The 17,032-nt window shown below is 43.8% G+C and overlaps 1 protein-coding gene across 1 annotated transcript in view; it reads left to right on the forward strand.

Annotated features, from left to right (window-relative positions):
* Positions 1-14,999: 14,999 nt before the first annotated feature.
* The window catches only part of GFRA1 (GDNF family receptor alpha 1), a 172,078-nt gene continuing 170,045 nt past the window's right edge, over positions 15,000-17,032 (forward strand). Inside the window, exons 1-2 of the mRNA XM_009905631.2 lie at positions 15,000-15,130; positions 16,213-16,515. Coding sequence (XP_009903933.1) covers positions 15,091-15,130; positions 16,213-16,515 — 343 coding nt within the window. The 5' untranslated portion in view covers positions 15,000-15,090. The remainder of the gene's footprint in view (positions 15,131-16,212; positions 16,516-17,032) is intronic.

Raw genomic sequence — 17,032 nt, forward strand, 5'->3', positions numbered from 1 at the left:
GATTTTTGTTTGGATATATTGCAGATGTACTGGCCATGTTTGGGCTGGCATTGCAAAACATGCTCAGGAAAGTAGCCAGGGAGCCTGGATCAGTTTGCCCTCTCTTTGACCAGTACTTGTCAGCTTGGCTAGGAAAGAGACAGCTGGATATATTTAGATTTCCCATCAAGTATTCATGTTCTAGTAAGCATCCTCCTGTCTCTGCATGTCAAGAGAGATTCTCAACAAAGAAACTTAAGTTTTTGTATACCAACATCTTAGCAGGATTCAGACCTGTGACTAAGTCCAATTCTTTTTACCAGTCATTTTATTTCACCTTCAGTTTAGGATTTATCTGCTCAAGAGTTCTGATAGTTAAAAGTATCGCTAAAAGACATTCAAGAGAGTGAAACAAGCTGAGGGAAACTTCTGCATGTCTGACAGCTCTCTTAAACATCTTCAGTCAATATTAATCAACTGGTACATTCCACTTAAAGAGGAAATCTTACAGAAAAAAACACTTGTGGTCATTTGTGGAAATCTTGCAGGAAGAACACTCTTAGTTATTACTCTGGGGGGGGGCAGAAAATTATCTTCTGGCAGGGATTCTTTCCCTTCCTTCCCCCCATTGGATAAAAGATAATTGAAAATTTATCTTTTTTCCCCCTACTTTTTTCATGAGTTCTAAACAACATTTTTAAATTAATATTGACTGGGCAGTGAAGGCATTTTCACCTTGCCTTCAATACACTGTCTCGGTGCTGAAGTGAGTTATTTCACATGCCTGAAAAAGGACACTTGTCAGAAATCAATAACCTTGAAATTTGTGCCATTTGTACTTTAAGTTGGGTATATCACTTTAATTCAGTCTGTTTACAGTAGAATAAAAGCCTATGTGGACAATTGTCACAAAGCACCTAGGTGTTGAATAATACTCCTTTAAATTGCAGAATCATAGAATCAAGCAGGTTGGGAAAGACCTCAGAGATCATCAAGTCCAACCTAATACCTAACACCTCATGGCAACTAAACCATGGCTTCAAGTGCCACATCCAATCCTTTTTTGAACACCTCCAGAGATGGTGACTGCACCACCTCCCTGGGCAGCCCATTCCAATGGCCAATCTCTCTTTCTGGGAAGAACTTTCTCCTCACCTCGAGCATAAACTTCCCCTGGCACAGCTTGAGACTGTGTCCTCTTGTTCTGGTGCTGGTTGCCTCGGAGAAAAGACCAACCCCCACCTGGCTACAACCTCCTTTCAGGTGTTTGCAGAGATCAATAAGGTCTGCCCTGAGCCTCCTCTTCTCCAGGGTAAACAACCCCAGCTCCCTCAGCCTCTCCTCATAGGACTGTGCTCGAGATTTCTCCCCAGCCATGTTGCCCTTCTCTGGACACATGTTTTGATATTTAATTTATATATATTTTGATATTTTTCAGTATGAACCATATTTTTACCGAAGCTCTGCCAAAACAAAAGTGCAAATTCAAAATATTATCAGAAATGGCATTGGTTTGGTGGCCACATACAGCCTGGAGATAGTGACCATAGTCACTATCCCTCAATTTTTCAAGATATTTGACATGAGCAAACAAATAGCAAAGCACTACTGTTTAACATCAGCTTTTAGTGCTAAGGAAAGCAACCACTTTAGGTGTTTAAGAAGAGACTGGATGAGGCCCTTTGTGCCATGGTTTAGTTGATTAGGTGGTGTTGGGTGATAGGTTGGACTTCATGATCTTGAAGATCTTTTCCAACTTGGTTAATTCTATTCTATTGTATTCTATTCTTTTCTATTCTTCTATTCCATTCCATTCCATTCCATTCCATTCCATTCCATTCCATTCCATTCCATTCCATTCCATTCCATTCTAATTCTATTCTGTTCAACACACACAAAAAAATCCAAATTATGTTTGAAGAGGGGGAAAAAAGGCTGCTGAATGTGAGTGTTGTATTTTCCAGCCCTGTTGAGACTGACTTTTCTATGTTGCACAGACGTCTGCACTTTGACAATGAAATCTATTCACTTGTGTTCCATAAAAGTATGGTCAGCTCTAGGACTTTGATCATCTATCTGTGGAGTCTGTTTAGTCTTACTGGGAGGATTCTAGGCAATTTCAACAAGTCAAACTTGTTTAAGCATCCAAGTGTGAGAATTAAAGTATAACAGTGTTATAGCTGAATGTGAATTAAAAGAAACATAACCATTTAGAGTGAACATTTAGACATTGTAATAGATTCCACCAAAAAGTGCAAAGTGTGCATTTTAAACAAAAACTGTGGTAAGGCATTGGAATAGATACACTGGGATGAAGAGTTGTATCCTTTCCTTTTCTCCTTATGTTTTCCACATCTCTGGAAACTACTGTGGCCCTGCTAGCTATTCTGAAGATCTAGAATCTCAGGATTTTCTCTCTCAATGTGTCTTCACCAAAACTGATTCCACTGTTACAGTAATCCCCACAGGTCTAGCTAAGACTTATAGCCTTCTTTCTGACTCTCTGGCCTGCTTCAGAGCATTTACAACATGTGTAGTCAAGACCCAAAGGGAAGATTACTCAGTTTCCAAAGGCATAATTGGAAACTCAATGTTCTAACTACAAGGATGCAGCCTACGGATTGCACAACTTTCTCTTCATGAGGATGTCAGGGTTTAGATCAGGACAGACTAAATACATGCATGACTTACTGCATGATAAATGAAACTGTGAAGTGTTATTCTGTGTGTTAGTAGTCACTGCATGACAGAGGACACAAGTATCTGAAGTTACAGATACAGGATTAATAGGACTAGGGGGAATGGAGCAAAGCTAGAAATGGGTAGATTCAGATAGGATGTTAGGAAGAAGTTCTTCACTATGAGAGTAGTGAGACACTGGAAAAGGTTGCCCAGGGAGGTAGGGGAAGCCCCTGAAGATTTTTAAGGCAAGGCTGGATGTGGCTCTGAGCAACCTGATGTAGTGTGAGGTGTCCCTGCCCATAGCAGGGGGGTTGGAACTGGATGATCCTTAAGGTGCCTTCCAGCCCTGACAATTTTATGATTTCCCTTTTCTTGCTGATAGGAACAGAGTGTGGTGCAGTGAGCTTGGTTCTATGCCTCTCTGGAGCTCCTCCACAGTCAGGTATTCCTGAAAGTTCAGTTGCGCTGCCTCCACAGCTGAAACTCCTTCATGTCTGGTGGTTTGTTGTTGTTGTTTCTTTTGCTGTTGCTGCTATTTTGTTTGTTTTCTCCCTTCCTTGATTGTATTTGGAAGTATATAAAAAAAAAGGAAATAAACTCAGATAGGCTGTGCTGATGTTTCACAATATCCTGACTACATCTGTCAGGATGTTCTGACTAGCTCCAGTCATACAGATTAGAATGTAATCAAATTCAGAAATCATGATATTAATCACCATTGCTCTGTAGCTTCATCATTCTGGGAACATGGTGCTTACATTTCATTCTGGCAAGATGCCATTATTGCACATGTTTAAATAAGTTTGCATTATTATATTGTAAATAGTGATCTACAGGGTAATTAACCAAGTCAAACTTGGAGAGGTCACACTGTGGGTGTGTAAGTACTTTGTTGCAGTTTTATGTTTACCATAAAATATTTACATTTCATCTTAACATTTTGTCTGCAAGCATGGGGTTGGGTTTGGGTTTTTTATTTTCCTTCTTCTTCTTCCATAAATTAATGACTCAGAAATTCCCAGGGAAATGAGTTCAGCAGAAACCTCCTTCTCTTCCTTACTTGGAGCTGCAGATTCCTAGCCTTTTTGACATTTATAAAACAAATGATATGGCTCAGTTGCTGATATCTGCAGCCATTGCTGCATTCAGGAGTATGGCCTTTAGAAATGTTCTCCAGGTATGGTTTGCAAGAAGCAAACAATAGGTTGGACTCAAGGTTTCAAAGGTCTTTTCCAACCTGGTTTATTCTATTCTATTCTATTCTATTCTATTCTATTCTATTCTATTCTATTCTATTCTATTCTATTCTAATAGACATTGGACAACCTTGAATGCTGGATGCTCTTTCAGTTTGTTACAGGATTGGCTGTTAGCCTTTTTCAGGGTCAGGACATTGCCCTTTCAAGTGCTTTACAGACATACTACAGCTGAATCTCCATAATCTGGAGCACAGTCTTCCCTTTAGTCGACCAATAGTTATTCACCACTGTCCAGAAAAACCTGAGCTAGAATGATTCAAATGAAGTAAAACTGAAGCAAGATGCAAACTACAAGAGGTGCTGTGCTTGCTTCAAAGAAACTGCTAATTGGTGGTTTCAGATGTTGTCCCAAGTGTTAGAAACAGAAAAGATGTCTATGTGTTCTCCTTGGCTTGGCTCCTGCATCCAGGTCATCTAGAGAGAGGAGTGAGAAGCTTCTGCTATGGATGGCAAGGCAGGTATTACAGAGCCAGCAAGGCTTGGAGAGACAGGTGCTGAGGGCTTCTAAGAAACACCCAGAGAGGCTTCTCTCTCTTGAGTGCCTGAATAGACCCAAAGGCAATCCTCAGAACTGATGGGGTAGGGGGGAAGAGTTTAGTAACTCCAGGAGATTTTAAACTTTGTTGAAGTCAGGAAACTACTTGGAGGAAAAGACTCATGTTCCATCTCTACAGTAGTGGAGGAAAGATTTGTTTTCAAACCTTGTATTTAGTCAAGCCCCCCCCAACTAAAATGAGTTTTCTCTACTTAAAGCAAACCAAACCCCTCAATGTAATATATTATTTTCTGTTCTAACAAAAATATATATTGAGATTAGAAGGCTCTAATGTGTCTGCTGAAAGAAAATGGCAAATCCACCTTCATATCTCTCACAGATGGTCAAACGTGGAGTCCTTTACATTCGATTATTTGCCAAGTGAGGATACAGTTTATTTAGGAATATACAGGATGCAGTTACAGACAAATATCTTGAGTCAGGATAAAATTTAGACAAAATTCAAGAAGCCTGAGTAGTTCACCTTCATAATATTAAAGCATGCATTGTTGCTTTTCAACTGAATTATGTCTGGTATTAAAACTGCAGGACAGATACAGACATCCCACTGAACTGCATCTAGTTCCGGAGCCCCTATCAGAGGAAGGATCTCGAGGTGCTGGAATGGGTCCAGAGAAGGGCTACAACAATGATCAGAGGGCTGGAGCTCCACTGCTATGAGGACAGAATGAGAGCTGGGGCTGTTAAGTCTGGAGAAGAGAAGGCTCCAAGGAGACCTAATTGTGGCCTTCCAGTATCTGAAGGGGGCTACAAGAAAGCTGGGGAGGGACTTTTTAGGGTGTCAGGTAATGATAGGACTAGGGGGAATGGAATAAAACTAGAAATGAGTAGATTCAGATTGGATGTTAGGAAGAAGTTCTTCCCCATGAGGGTGGTGAGACACTGGCAGAGGTTGCCCAGGGAGGTGGTAGAAGCCTCATCCCTGGAGGTTTTTAAGGCCAGGCTGGATGTGGCTCTGAGCAACCTGATCCAGTGTGAGGGGTCCCTGCCCATGGCAGGGGGGGTTGGAACTAGTTGGTGATTTTATAAAAGCTTTTTTTACAGGTGTTACCAGCATCTAAGGAAGGTGCTGTAGGTTTTACCTGTGCATCACATCATGAAACCAGAAAAAAAGTCTTTAAGATACAGCTGTCGTTGATGTAGTAACTGTTTGCAGAAAAATGTGAAAGGAAGAAGTTGCAAATAACTTGTTGTGACCCTCACTTTCAGACCTTACCTTTCACTGTGCCCTGCTGTGTCTAGTCTTGTACCTTGCATATTGCTTCACTTCTTTGATGCCCAGTGAGTACACTGCTATTATCAGGATTTTACAGAAGCAATAACAGAGAGGCCAAGTAATGGTATTATCTGGTATTTTAGAATAGAATTAACCAGGTTGGAAAAGACCTTTGAGATCATCAAGTCCAACCTATCATCCAACACCATCTAATCAACTAAATTATGGCACCAAGTGCCCCATCCAATCTCCTCTTAAACACCTCCAGTGATGGTGACTCCACCACCTCCCTGGGCAGCACATTCCAATGGCCAACTGCTCTTTCTGTGAAGAATTTCTTTCCAACATCCAGCCTAAACCTACCCTGGTGCAGCTCACGACTGTGTCCTCTTGTTCTCTTGGTGGTTGCCTGGGAGAAGAGGCCAACCCCCACCTGGCTACAACCTCCCTTCAGGTAGTTGTAAGAGAGCAATAAGGTCTCCCCTGAGACTCCTCTTCTCCAGGCTAAGCAACCCCAGCTCCCTCAGCCTCTCCTCATAGGGCTGTGCTCCAGACCCCTCCCCAGCTTTGTTGCCCTTCTCTGGACACATTCCAGCAACTCAGCATCTTTCCTAGACCCTCCCCCAAAGCAAACAATAAAAACTCAGATATCTCTGTAGCTCTAGCACAGCTGATATCTGCACCTCTATGTGCAGCTGATGGCATATAGCTGAGAAGAGTCCTTTTTGCTTTTCCTGTAGGACAGATTCTCAAGGCATTTACAACGCTAGTTTCTTCCACTTTCATTTTTTTCCTTATCTCCCTTCACCTTCAATATAAATATGTTGAGCCTTTTTTGTATCCTAAATTTCTCACCTCAGAGGGAGATGGATCAAACAGGGATTGCAGAAATTGACGTTGACAGTGTCGCTAACCTTTTGAGAAGCTCCCAATAAAATTGCAATTTTGGTGATACCATCAGGAGGAAAATTTATTTTCCTCGTCAGGGCAAGTCTAGCAAATGTACATAAACCACAGCCTTTGAAAATTTGAGATGATCATTTTGCCTGTGGTCACTAAATTCTAAAATGACTTTAACCTCCGTGGATCTTTTTTTTGACTTCACTACACAGGGCATGAGTCAGGGCAGATTTGGTCCTACAGCTTAGAATAAGATATGTACAGTAAGTGAAAGCAAAATGTTCCTCTGTGACTTTATATTCTTTGCTCCATAAATGTGTGTGTAGCATGAACAGTGAACGCTGAATACCCATCACTGGCTAGAGCTGTGCACGTTTGAAAGGCAAACCTCACCACATTTCACACACCATTCTCTACACAGACGTTGGAATGCGCTGCCCTGGGAGGTGGTGGAGTCACCATCATTGGAGGTGTTCAGCAGGAGACTTGACGGGGTGCTTGGTACCATGGTTTAGATGATTAGGTGGGTTGGATTGGTTGATGGGTTGGATGTGATGATCTTGAAGGTCTCTTCCAACCTGGTCTATTCTATTCTATTCTATTCCGTTCCATTCCATTCCATTCCATTCCATTCTATCACTCAATTAAATGAGGGGGGGAATGAACCCACACGCAAGTGAAGCACTATGCAAATATAAGGTACCAGCATTCTCATTCTTTAGATGGGTTTTCTCGGATGCTGTTCAACAGTCTGATTTCAGCGTTCTGAGATGTTAATGCTTTCCACAATTATGTTTTTAAAGCTGCCTGGATGTTATATACTTACAGCAACAGACAATTAGAAGAAGCCATTTTCTAGAGCTTTAGTTTTCCTGCAAAGACTATAAGGCTCACTGATGTAAATATATCTTACATAGTGCAAAGCAGGGTTTCCTGTCATAGAATCATAGAATGGTCTGGGTTGGAAGAGACCTCCAAAGGCCATCTAGTCCAATCCCCCATGCAGTCAGCAGGGGCATCCTCAACTAGATCAGGTTGCCCAGAGCCCTGTCAAGCCTCACCTTGAATATCCTCAGGGAAGGGGCCTCAAGAAGCTCCCTGGGCAAGGGGTTCCAGTGTTCCACCACCTTCATAGTAAAGAACCTCTTCCTAACATCCAATCTAAATTTACTCTTCTCTAGTTTGAAGCCACTGCCCCTTTTCCTATCCCCACAGTCCTATGAAAACAATCTCTCTGTCCTATAATTCAAGGTTGCATGGTTTTCACATGACTGAGTTGCTGGAAAGTGTCCAGAGAAGGGCAACAAAGCTGGGGAGGGGTCTGGAGCACAAAGCCCTATGAAGAGAGGCTGAGGGAGCTGGGGTTGCTTAGTCTGAAGAAAAAGAGGCTCAGGGGAGACCTTCTTGCTGTCTACAACTACTTGAAAGGAGGTTGTAGGCAGGTGGGGGTTGGTCTCTCCTCCCAGGCATCCAGCATCAGAACAAGAGACACAGTCATGAGCTGCACCAGGGGAGGTTTAGGCTGCATGTTAGGAAGAAATTCTTCCCAGAAAGAGAGATTGACCATTGGAGTGTGCTGCCCAGGGAGGTGGTGGAGTCACCATCACTGGATTTTAAGGAGAGACTGGATGAGGCACTTGGTATCACAGTATAACTAAGGTTGGAAGAGACCTTGAGGATCATCGAGTCCAACCTGTCTCCACAGACCTCATGACTAGGCCATGGTACCAAGTGCCACGTCCAATCTCCTCTTGAACACCTCCAGGGATGGTGACTCCACCACCTCCCTGGTGTCATGGTTTAGTTGATTAGATGGTGTTGAGTGGTAGGTTGGACTCAATAATCTCAAACGTCTTTTCCAACCTGGTCTGGTCTATTCTATTCTATTCTATTCTATTCTATTCTATTCTATTCTATTCTATTCTATTCTATTCTATTCTATTCTATTCTATTCTATTCATCACTGAAATCACATTAAAAGACAAAATGCAAATTAAAATCACAAATTGAAGTTAAACAAATGGTGGCCTTGGCTTAATGATATTAGTAGCTAATGCCCATGGGATGCTTAATGGTTGATGCTGCTGGCATATCGTTTAGAAGCTAAAGTTTAAATCATGCCGTTCTGGCATCTGAACTGCAGTCCTTCAGATTTCCTAGGCACACGAAGTGCCAGTACTTAATCTAAGATATTTCATATTTTTAAATCTTTTATAATTTTACCTAATTGCATCACATCAAGTTTCTTTGCTGGCTGCATCCTTTGGTGCTGCGCGATTCAGCGCGTGGTTTTTCCGTGGAGGCATGACCAATCGCCTGCCTCAGCAGCACGCACTGCCTGTAGGAGCAGCTAGAGGGCTGTATTATCCCATTTTTAAAGCAGCAAGCCATCAATCGAGGGATGCGACAACTACCGGTCTCAACTTTTTCCCTACCAGTTTGGGCAAACGTCCTTATCTGAGCCTGTATATCAGTCGTTAATAGCGTCATTTGTATAAGACACAGAACTTCATGAGTGGCTGCGGGTTTGGCCATATCGTCAAATCTTTAAGGCTAATCAGTACGTCCTGCTTCTTAACTACAGGTTCTCTGATTGTACTGGTTTAGTATTTAAGGATCTATTCTCCTGAAATCATAATCAGGTCACATATTAGATATGAATTCACAGAGGAATTTTGCAGCTTTTTCTTTTTGCTTCTTGTGAAGACAGGGAAGCAATAAAGACTCAGGGAAAAAACTTCTTGGCCAAGAACAGCTGTGGGAAATCATTACCAGGTCTGATTAAAGTGAGGGGTGGAGGGGAAAGGGCATGGGAGGGCTTTCTCTTTCTTATACTTTTGAATCAGTTAAGTCACTCAGTGATCTGAATTGCACTTGCACATGTTTTTTATTTCATTACTGTGTGACTGTTCATTGCTTAACTTTGCTTTTGTTTTATGCTTTCCCTGATACTTACTGAAAGCTCTAAACCCAAATAAATGACAGGTTCAGTAAAAACTCAATCTTGCTTTTGTGCTGCAAAAGCCCATTCAAGGCTTCATAAGCCCCTCAAAATTGATTTTTGGAGCACTGTTATTTTTAATCTGTCCTTTACGAAACTTTAATGCCTTGAGCAAATCCTTCTTGACTTATTCCCACCACTAGGCACTGACTTCATGGTAAGCAGATAAATGTAAGACAAAAAAAATGCAGTTCAGATTGTTCCCTCAGTCCCTAGTAATTCTCTTACTTGCCTATTCTCCCTTTCTCATTATTGAAGAAAGCCTCCTGTGTAAACACTACTTTTTGTGCTCCCATGCACACAGACTTTTTCCCATCAGTTGCTTGCTCTCCCCCACCTGCTGTATCTGACTCATTAGTTCAGCTTCAACTTTGCTTCACCTATTCATTCTCCAGAGAATTATATTTAAAGCTCGTGGCACTGTTCTTATTTTCAAGCACACTTTCTCTTCATATCTACCAGGCCTGTAGATAATACTGTGCAATGTTCCCCAGGCTCAGTGTCTCCAACTTCAGTATTTTCTTGGAGGGTTTGGCCTTTAAAAGGAGGTCTATGGCAAAGGGAATCTGCAGACTATCTGTGGCCCAGACAATGTATTAATTCAACCTTCTTGTCAGCTTACTGAACTGCTGCCAGCCACGGCAACCCAATGCAGTGCTCCAGAGCTATTGCATGTGGGACTGGCTGTAAAACAGTGACTACATTTGAGTCAGTTCTTTTTGCATGTGACTCTCTTCTGAGAGTTTGCTGTCAACCAGTAATTTACATGCAAAGGAGGAGGCAGAAGGAAATCCAGTGAAACTGAATGCAGTAAAAATAGTATTATGACTTTGCACATCTTGTGTGGTTGAACCTCAAGTACCATACGGCCCTGACTACTGGTGTAGTTTGATGCTCTCACTGTAATCGAGAGCATCTGGGTTCAGCCTGCAAGGTGGCAGGAAGCTTAAAACTGCCCACAGTCAGAGGTTCACTTATCTCTACCTACTTTGAAACAAGTGTTGGAAGCACAGTTTTGACAGGCATTTTAGTATCAGGTAACTCCTCTATCCTCATTACATTGTCTTTTCCTTATTAAAAGTTTTCAGTGAAAGAATCCCAGCTAAAGTAGGTAACGAGAAAGAACTAAGGAACTGACATTATGTAAACACTGGTGTATGAGCAGTTAAGGCTGGCAACAAGGAACTTGAAGTAGTTACTACTGCCTTCCACATTATTTATACTGTGATGTTCTTTAAACAGTAATTCAGTGGTGATTATGTTGTCATCTGTCTTCTAATGAATTATTTGTCCCTAGCAGCTGTACCTTATATATGTTACATTGTAAACCAGTTCCAGAACAATTAATATAAAACTCAAACAACAGAATAGAAAACCAGCTTCAGTATGTTAAGAATGTTCACATGAAAGAATCTGGGTGGCTTTCTTATTTGTTTATTTTAAAATTATTATTATTCTACTGAAGAGCCTTATGGTCTGAGCAATTGCCAGATACAAATTGTAAGGTGGACTTTGGTTTGAGTGAAATCAACAGCAAAACATCCCCGCTGGCTTAATTTCACCCCCAAGGAGTCAAAAGGCAACTGGAAAAGAATGTTCAAAGGGAAGGAGTACAACCCCAGCTACCAAGTGGCTTATGGGGCTCTGTCTGGCATGTTTTTTAAATGCTTAAAAAAATATTAAAGCGACTGACAGCTATGAGTTGCAGCAGGGCAGACATAAGCAATCCTAATACAACATGCCACAGCAGTTCAGGAAAGCTGCATGCCTTGTGTGTTGATGTCACACCAGTCCAACAGGCAAATGACTTCAGCAATCCTCTATGAAGAAAGGGAAATGATTGTTTCAGTGCTGGCAGGATGTGGAAGATCACAGAATCACAGAATTAACCAGGTTGGAAAAGACCTTTGGGATCATCAAGTCCAACCTAACACCATCTAATCAACTAAACAATGGCACTAAGTGCCACATCCAGTCTTCTTAAAAACACTTCCAGGGACCTCCCTGGGCACCTCCCATCCCAATAGCCAATCACTCTTTCTGTGAAGAATTGCTTCCTAACATCCAGCCTAAACTTCCTCTGGCACAGCTTGAGACTGTGTCCTCTTGTTCTGGTGCTGGTTGCCTGGGAGAAGAGACCAACCCTCCACCTGGCTACCACCACCCTTTAGGTAGTTGTAGACAGCAATAAGGTCTCCCCTGAGCTTCCTCTTCTCCAGGCTAAACAACCCTAGCTCCCTCATAGCCCTAGCTCGTCATAGGGCTTGTGCTCCAGACCCTTCACCAGCCTTGTTGTTTAGTAACAAACGGAAAGGGTGGCACCCAGAGACTAATGAAAAAATGCCACAAACAAGCTGACAAAAGTTATAAATCATTCCATCTCTGAAACAAACAACAAAAAAAATAGAATTGGTAAGTTCTGCTGTGGAAAAAAAAAAAGTCCTGATTTGCAAGCAGCTTTCTTACACCTACATTCCTGTTAAAAAGTGTGTGGTGGGGGGACATCCTAAGCAATTATATGAAGAATGGACTTTCTCCTTGGATTTATGGGTTGTTTTCTCAGAAAGTGGTTGCATTAAAAACCCTTTTCTTTTTTGGTTAAAACTTTGTAATATTTTTTTTTTCCCACTTTGGGTGATAGTCTTCCAGAGATGAGTCAAAATACTGGCAAGAGGAGTGTTTAGTGACAATATTTGGAACTTTGGATGAATGTTTTTCCAGCTGTCTCGTTATTTCTGAACTGTCAGGGTTGGGGTTTTTTATTATTGTTATTTTTAACACTTAAACCATGATTTCAGTTTCACTGTAATAGTAAGCACCCCACAAAAGCTGTGTTTTACAACAGAAAATGTAGATATTAACGCAGAGATTTCCAGTGTGTTGCTTTTATATGCCAAATAATACTGGGTGTATGTGTGTGTGCATACATGCATTGAGGACATTTATGCACGAATGGTTTTGTTAATAGTGGACTGGATTTTGGTCTTAGTTTTGCTTGCCTTGCTCTGCTGTGAATGTTGTAGCTATTCCTGGCTGAAACTTGTAGGTGACAGGAGAACAACGCTACCTGAGAATTAGACATGCAGCTAACTGCTGTACAATGCTTATAATGTGCCACAATGGTGTCAAAATTACCAGTGAGGGAGCAATCATCTCTCTATAGCACCCTCTTCACTTTCCACTGAAGTGTTTGGAAGGCCAACTGGTTTCATTAAACACCATTTATACCAAGAGCTGAAAGCTGTCTTGAATCATGAACGCTATCACTAACTTGGCACCTTCTAATCATCTTGAGATACCCTAGAAATCTGGTCTTTGCCTTTGGTTCTCCAGTGCTACTCTTGTACACACACACAGAAGATTATAGATTTTGTGACCATGGATGAGTACATGACTTTTCATTATTGAATAATCAAAAAACAAACAGCTGTGACTTTATCAGCTGCAGTCTGACATAATTCCATCTTCAACTTTGGACAGTTTTGCTTATTTGTGGTGGTGTTTGTTTGGGTTCTTTGGTTGTTTTTGGTGGTGGGGTTTTTTGGGTGGTTTGTTGTTGTTGTTGGGGTTTTTTGGTAGCAATACAATCCTGTCTGGTAAGATAAAAATGATAGGAGAGGAAAATAAACCGAGAAATAATAGAGTAAAACTTTTACTCAGGTTCTGTGAATGTCACATTCTCTGCACATCCTGGCATATGCTCAGCTCTTAAATAAGTGTTTCTGAAGTACCTTACAACAGTTTAGCTCCATCTGCCATCCAGTTTTAGCTAGAAAAGTGGCCAGCCTCATCATCTTCCATCTCCTGAGGCAAGGCAAACTCCTTTAGGCGAAATTTATTGTGAGCAGAAGCAAATTCCTTAAGTCAAATGGGCCAAAGAGCTTGTTGACAATATTGCAAATAAATTATATACTAATTTGCTAAAAAAAAAGAAAAAAAAAAAAAAGAAGAAAGAAAGAAAGAAGAAAACCAACCCAACAAAAAAACAAAACCCACAACCAAACACAGGAGGTTGCAGCTAAAACACCTGAATCAAATTTTCTGCTTATGAAACCCAGGAAATCTGGAAACTGACGCTATTTTAGGCTAATTGCATTTTGTTGGGTTTCGGGGGAGCACTACATAGTAGCAACTGTGGGAAAACCACTAAATAGTTCTCTGTTGGAACCATCTGTCATGAATATGGGACATATGTTCGCTTTGTTTATTCAGGAGCCAAGTGGAAGCCGATACAGTCAGCTCGGCCCCGGCCGAGGGATGGCCCGGGCCGTACAACGCGGGTCCCGGTTCCCCCAGCCGGCTAACTGCAGCCTGCGCCGGGCTGCGCGTCCTCCGCGGAGCTCTGCAGGCGTGGGACCTGTCCCAAAGAAGACCGCGGGGCACAGACGGGCGGTCCATCCTCGGGGGCGCAGCGGGATGCGCCGGGCCTCCCCCGCAGGCGGCGGAGGCGGCGGGACCGGCAGGGGGAGGCCGCGGCCGCCGCTGACTCCCAGTGGAGGGCGCGGGCGGGCGAGGCGCGGGGTCATCCCCGCTGGGCGCAGGCAGCAGCACCCGCCCCGCTGCCTCGCCCGCAGATCGCTCAGTTCGCGGCGGCTTCCGCTCCACAGCGCTCTGGCCGCGCCGAGCTAACCCGTGGCGCCGCGTCCGGGTCTTCCCGGAGCCGCTGCCGCTCCGCTCTGCTCGGTGGAACCTGAGCATCAGCTCTCGCTGGGGTTCCCCGCCTCCCGCTCAGCTTCCTTCGCCCCCGCCCGTCCCAATTTCCCCTGCCAAACTTTCCCAGCCGCTGCCGGCAGCGCCGCACCTGCCCCCGCCGCGCCCCGACCCGGAGGCGGAGGAGGCAAGAGCACCGCGCAAGCTGCGCAGCCCCCCGCGCATCGCCTCCCCGCCCCAGCGCTAAAGAATAAATAAAGTTGCGGGCTGAGGGTTGGAAGAGGCGTATTGCCCCCGGAGGGGCTTGGGCAGTTTTGGGGAGCGGCAGAGAGGGACTGCAAGTGGCTGCAGGGCTGTCAGCGGCTTCGCCCCGGCTACGGGGTCGGGCGGGAGCCGCGGATCTCGTGTGTTGTCCCCCCACCTCCCCCCGCCGTGTGTGCTTTCGGTCCCTCCCTGGGAACAGGCGCTGCCCACCCAAGGAGGCGACCGGCGCTTCTGCCCCGCTGCCGCTTGCTCAGTCGCACACACATATACCCGTGCGTGCGCCTCTCGTTCCCTCTGAAGCCAGAGATTGTGTTTTTTAGGTTGCTCAGACCTGAAATCCAAGGGAAAAAGCTCAGCGTTTGCGTCGCTGCTCCTGCCGCTGGTGGTGGTAGCGGTGGAAAGAGGGGTTTGAGTTGGGTTTGGTTTTTTTGCTTGTTTGTTTTTTATTTTTTTCCCTTTTTCTCGAATTCAATGGATGTGAACTTGGAGTCTTTGGACCTCGCTAGTTTTGGAATATCTACGTGCTGATGCTCTTTGTTGTGGCACATCAGCTCGTTTGGGGAAACCATCCGAAGACAGCAAGATGTTTCTCGTTATCTTGTACTTCGCTTTGCCCTTAGTAGGTAAGTTGCCGGCGTCTGATTTCTCTCTGTACATCGGTTCATAAAGCAAAGGATAGGGTTTGTGGGATCGGACGCCTGACGGTTGTCAGTCTATTGTTTAGGCAGAACAGTGAAGTTTCCAGTAGTTTTTACGGCTCTGTCTCACGTCAGTTATCCCAGTCTACGTTTAAAGCTCTGGGAGATAACAGACTTTGATACTCGCCTGTGTAGCCGCTTATTAAATTGGGTTCTCACGAGTTACAGGGAAACTTTTAATTTTAATAAAATAAGGCTGCTTGGGAAGGGTTGAGGAGGGCTGACAAGAAGCAGCTGAAGGATTACATCTTCACCTGAACCTGGCAGCCTGCCCGACTGCAAGTGGTTTGCAGTCCAAACTGATTTCCTTTCCACAAGAGATGTTTGCATTTCCATCTGCATGTGTCTGAGGAAGCGTGACAAGGGGGCACAATGGAGAGGAGAGGGTTAATCTCATTTGCTTTGTTCTCCGGCAAAAGCATCATACGTGGTGAGAAATGGTTGGGGGGAGTAATAAATTTTACCTTTATACATGTAGAATAAGCAAAAAATGTGCACAGCCTTTAAAAAGTGACGCAAAAGGGCTGGTATACATCAGTGAGGATACTTACCTCTGAGTGGGTTGTTTGTGGATGTAATTGAAATTACACCAAAGCTCTTGTGGAAAGTGAGGCCGAATATTTAACTCCTCAGTTAAACACTAGAATGGAAAGGTTATTTGTTCACCAAAGTGGATCTGAGGAGTAATGAATGCTTGTTTTGTCAGGCGCGTTAACCCCTGTGGGTTTTCCTTCCTTTTTTGTGTTTTCTCGTAAATCAAGCAGTAGGGTAAACGTGTTCCGTTTCCTTGGACTCCCACTAAAGTGGAGCTAAGACCGTGAAAACCCGGTGTGCTTTCTCCTAAGGTGGAGCATGAAGCCCAGAGGTTTGCAAGGTGCTGCTCGTGGGGCAGGCTGCATGAGCTGCGCAGGGACGTGCCTTGTGCTTTCCAGATACCTGCTTGGGAACTCTGGTTAATCCAGCCTCATCTCAACGAGAGTTTGTTCGTTTGTGTCTCCCCTCTCTAGATGTACTTTTGTCTGCAGAAGTGAGCGGGCTGCCTGGAGGGGACCGCCTCGACTGCGTGAAAGCCAGCGATCAGTGTCTCAAGGAGCAGAGCTGTAGTACTAAATACAGGACACTGAGGCAGTGTGTAGCCGGCAAAGAGAGCAACTTCAGCCGGGCGACAGGCCTGGAGGCAAAGGACGAATGCAAAAGCGCCATGGAAGCTCTCAAGCAGAAATCTCTGTACAACTGCCGCTGTAAGAGGGGCATGAAGAAGGAGAAAAACTGCCTGCGCATTTACTGGAGCATGTACCAGAGCTTGCAGGGTACGTTGCAAAACACAGAAACGTTACACTCCCCTAATGCACTGTGTGATTTTTGCAGCCCCTTACATCTGCAGCTAGCTGCTGCCACTGAGGCTAAACCGAGGGTCTGACCCCGTAATTCAGCTGCAAACTGAGGACCTTTCATCCGACTCAAGAACAGCTGCTGCTCTGTCTCCTGTTGTTGGGAAATCCACAATAAGGGTTTCCTCCAGGGGACCCAGCTGACCTTTCTAAACCAGAGTCCAAAGATAAGGGCACTGGCAAGTGCAAGAGCTACAAAAACAGTCATTTGGAGACCTTTTGCTAATAATATTTAAACTCCTTAATTAGGACTCACCTAACAAGATCACAGGACACTGGGACTAATTTCTTTGCTGAAAGTTAAATGTATTATGAAGAGGAGCATTACTTTAAAGGAAAAGTTTATTCTTGTCTTTCCTGTATTTACTAGCAGTGTTCCCTGGTCATGCTGAGGTGTGGTGGGTTGAAGTTTCCCATTCACATTAACTAAGCTTCC

Source organism: Dryobates pubescens, chromosome 8 (genome assembly GCF_014839835.1).
Source record: "Dryobates pubescens isolate bDryPub1 chromosome 8, bDryPub1.pri, whole genome shotgun sequence".
Lineage (NCBI taxonomy): Eukaryota > Metazoa > Chordata > Aves > Piciformes > Picidae > Dryobates > Dryobates pubescens.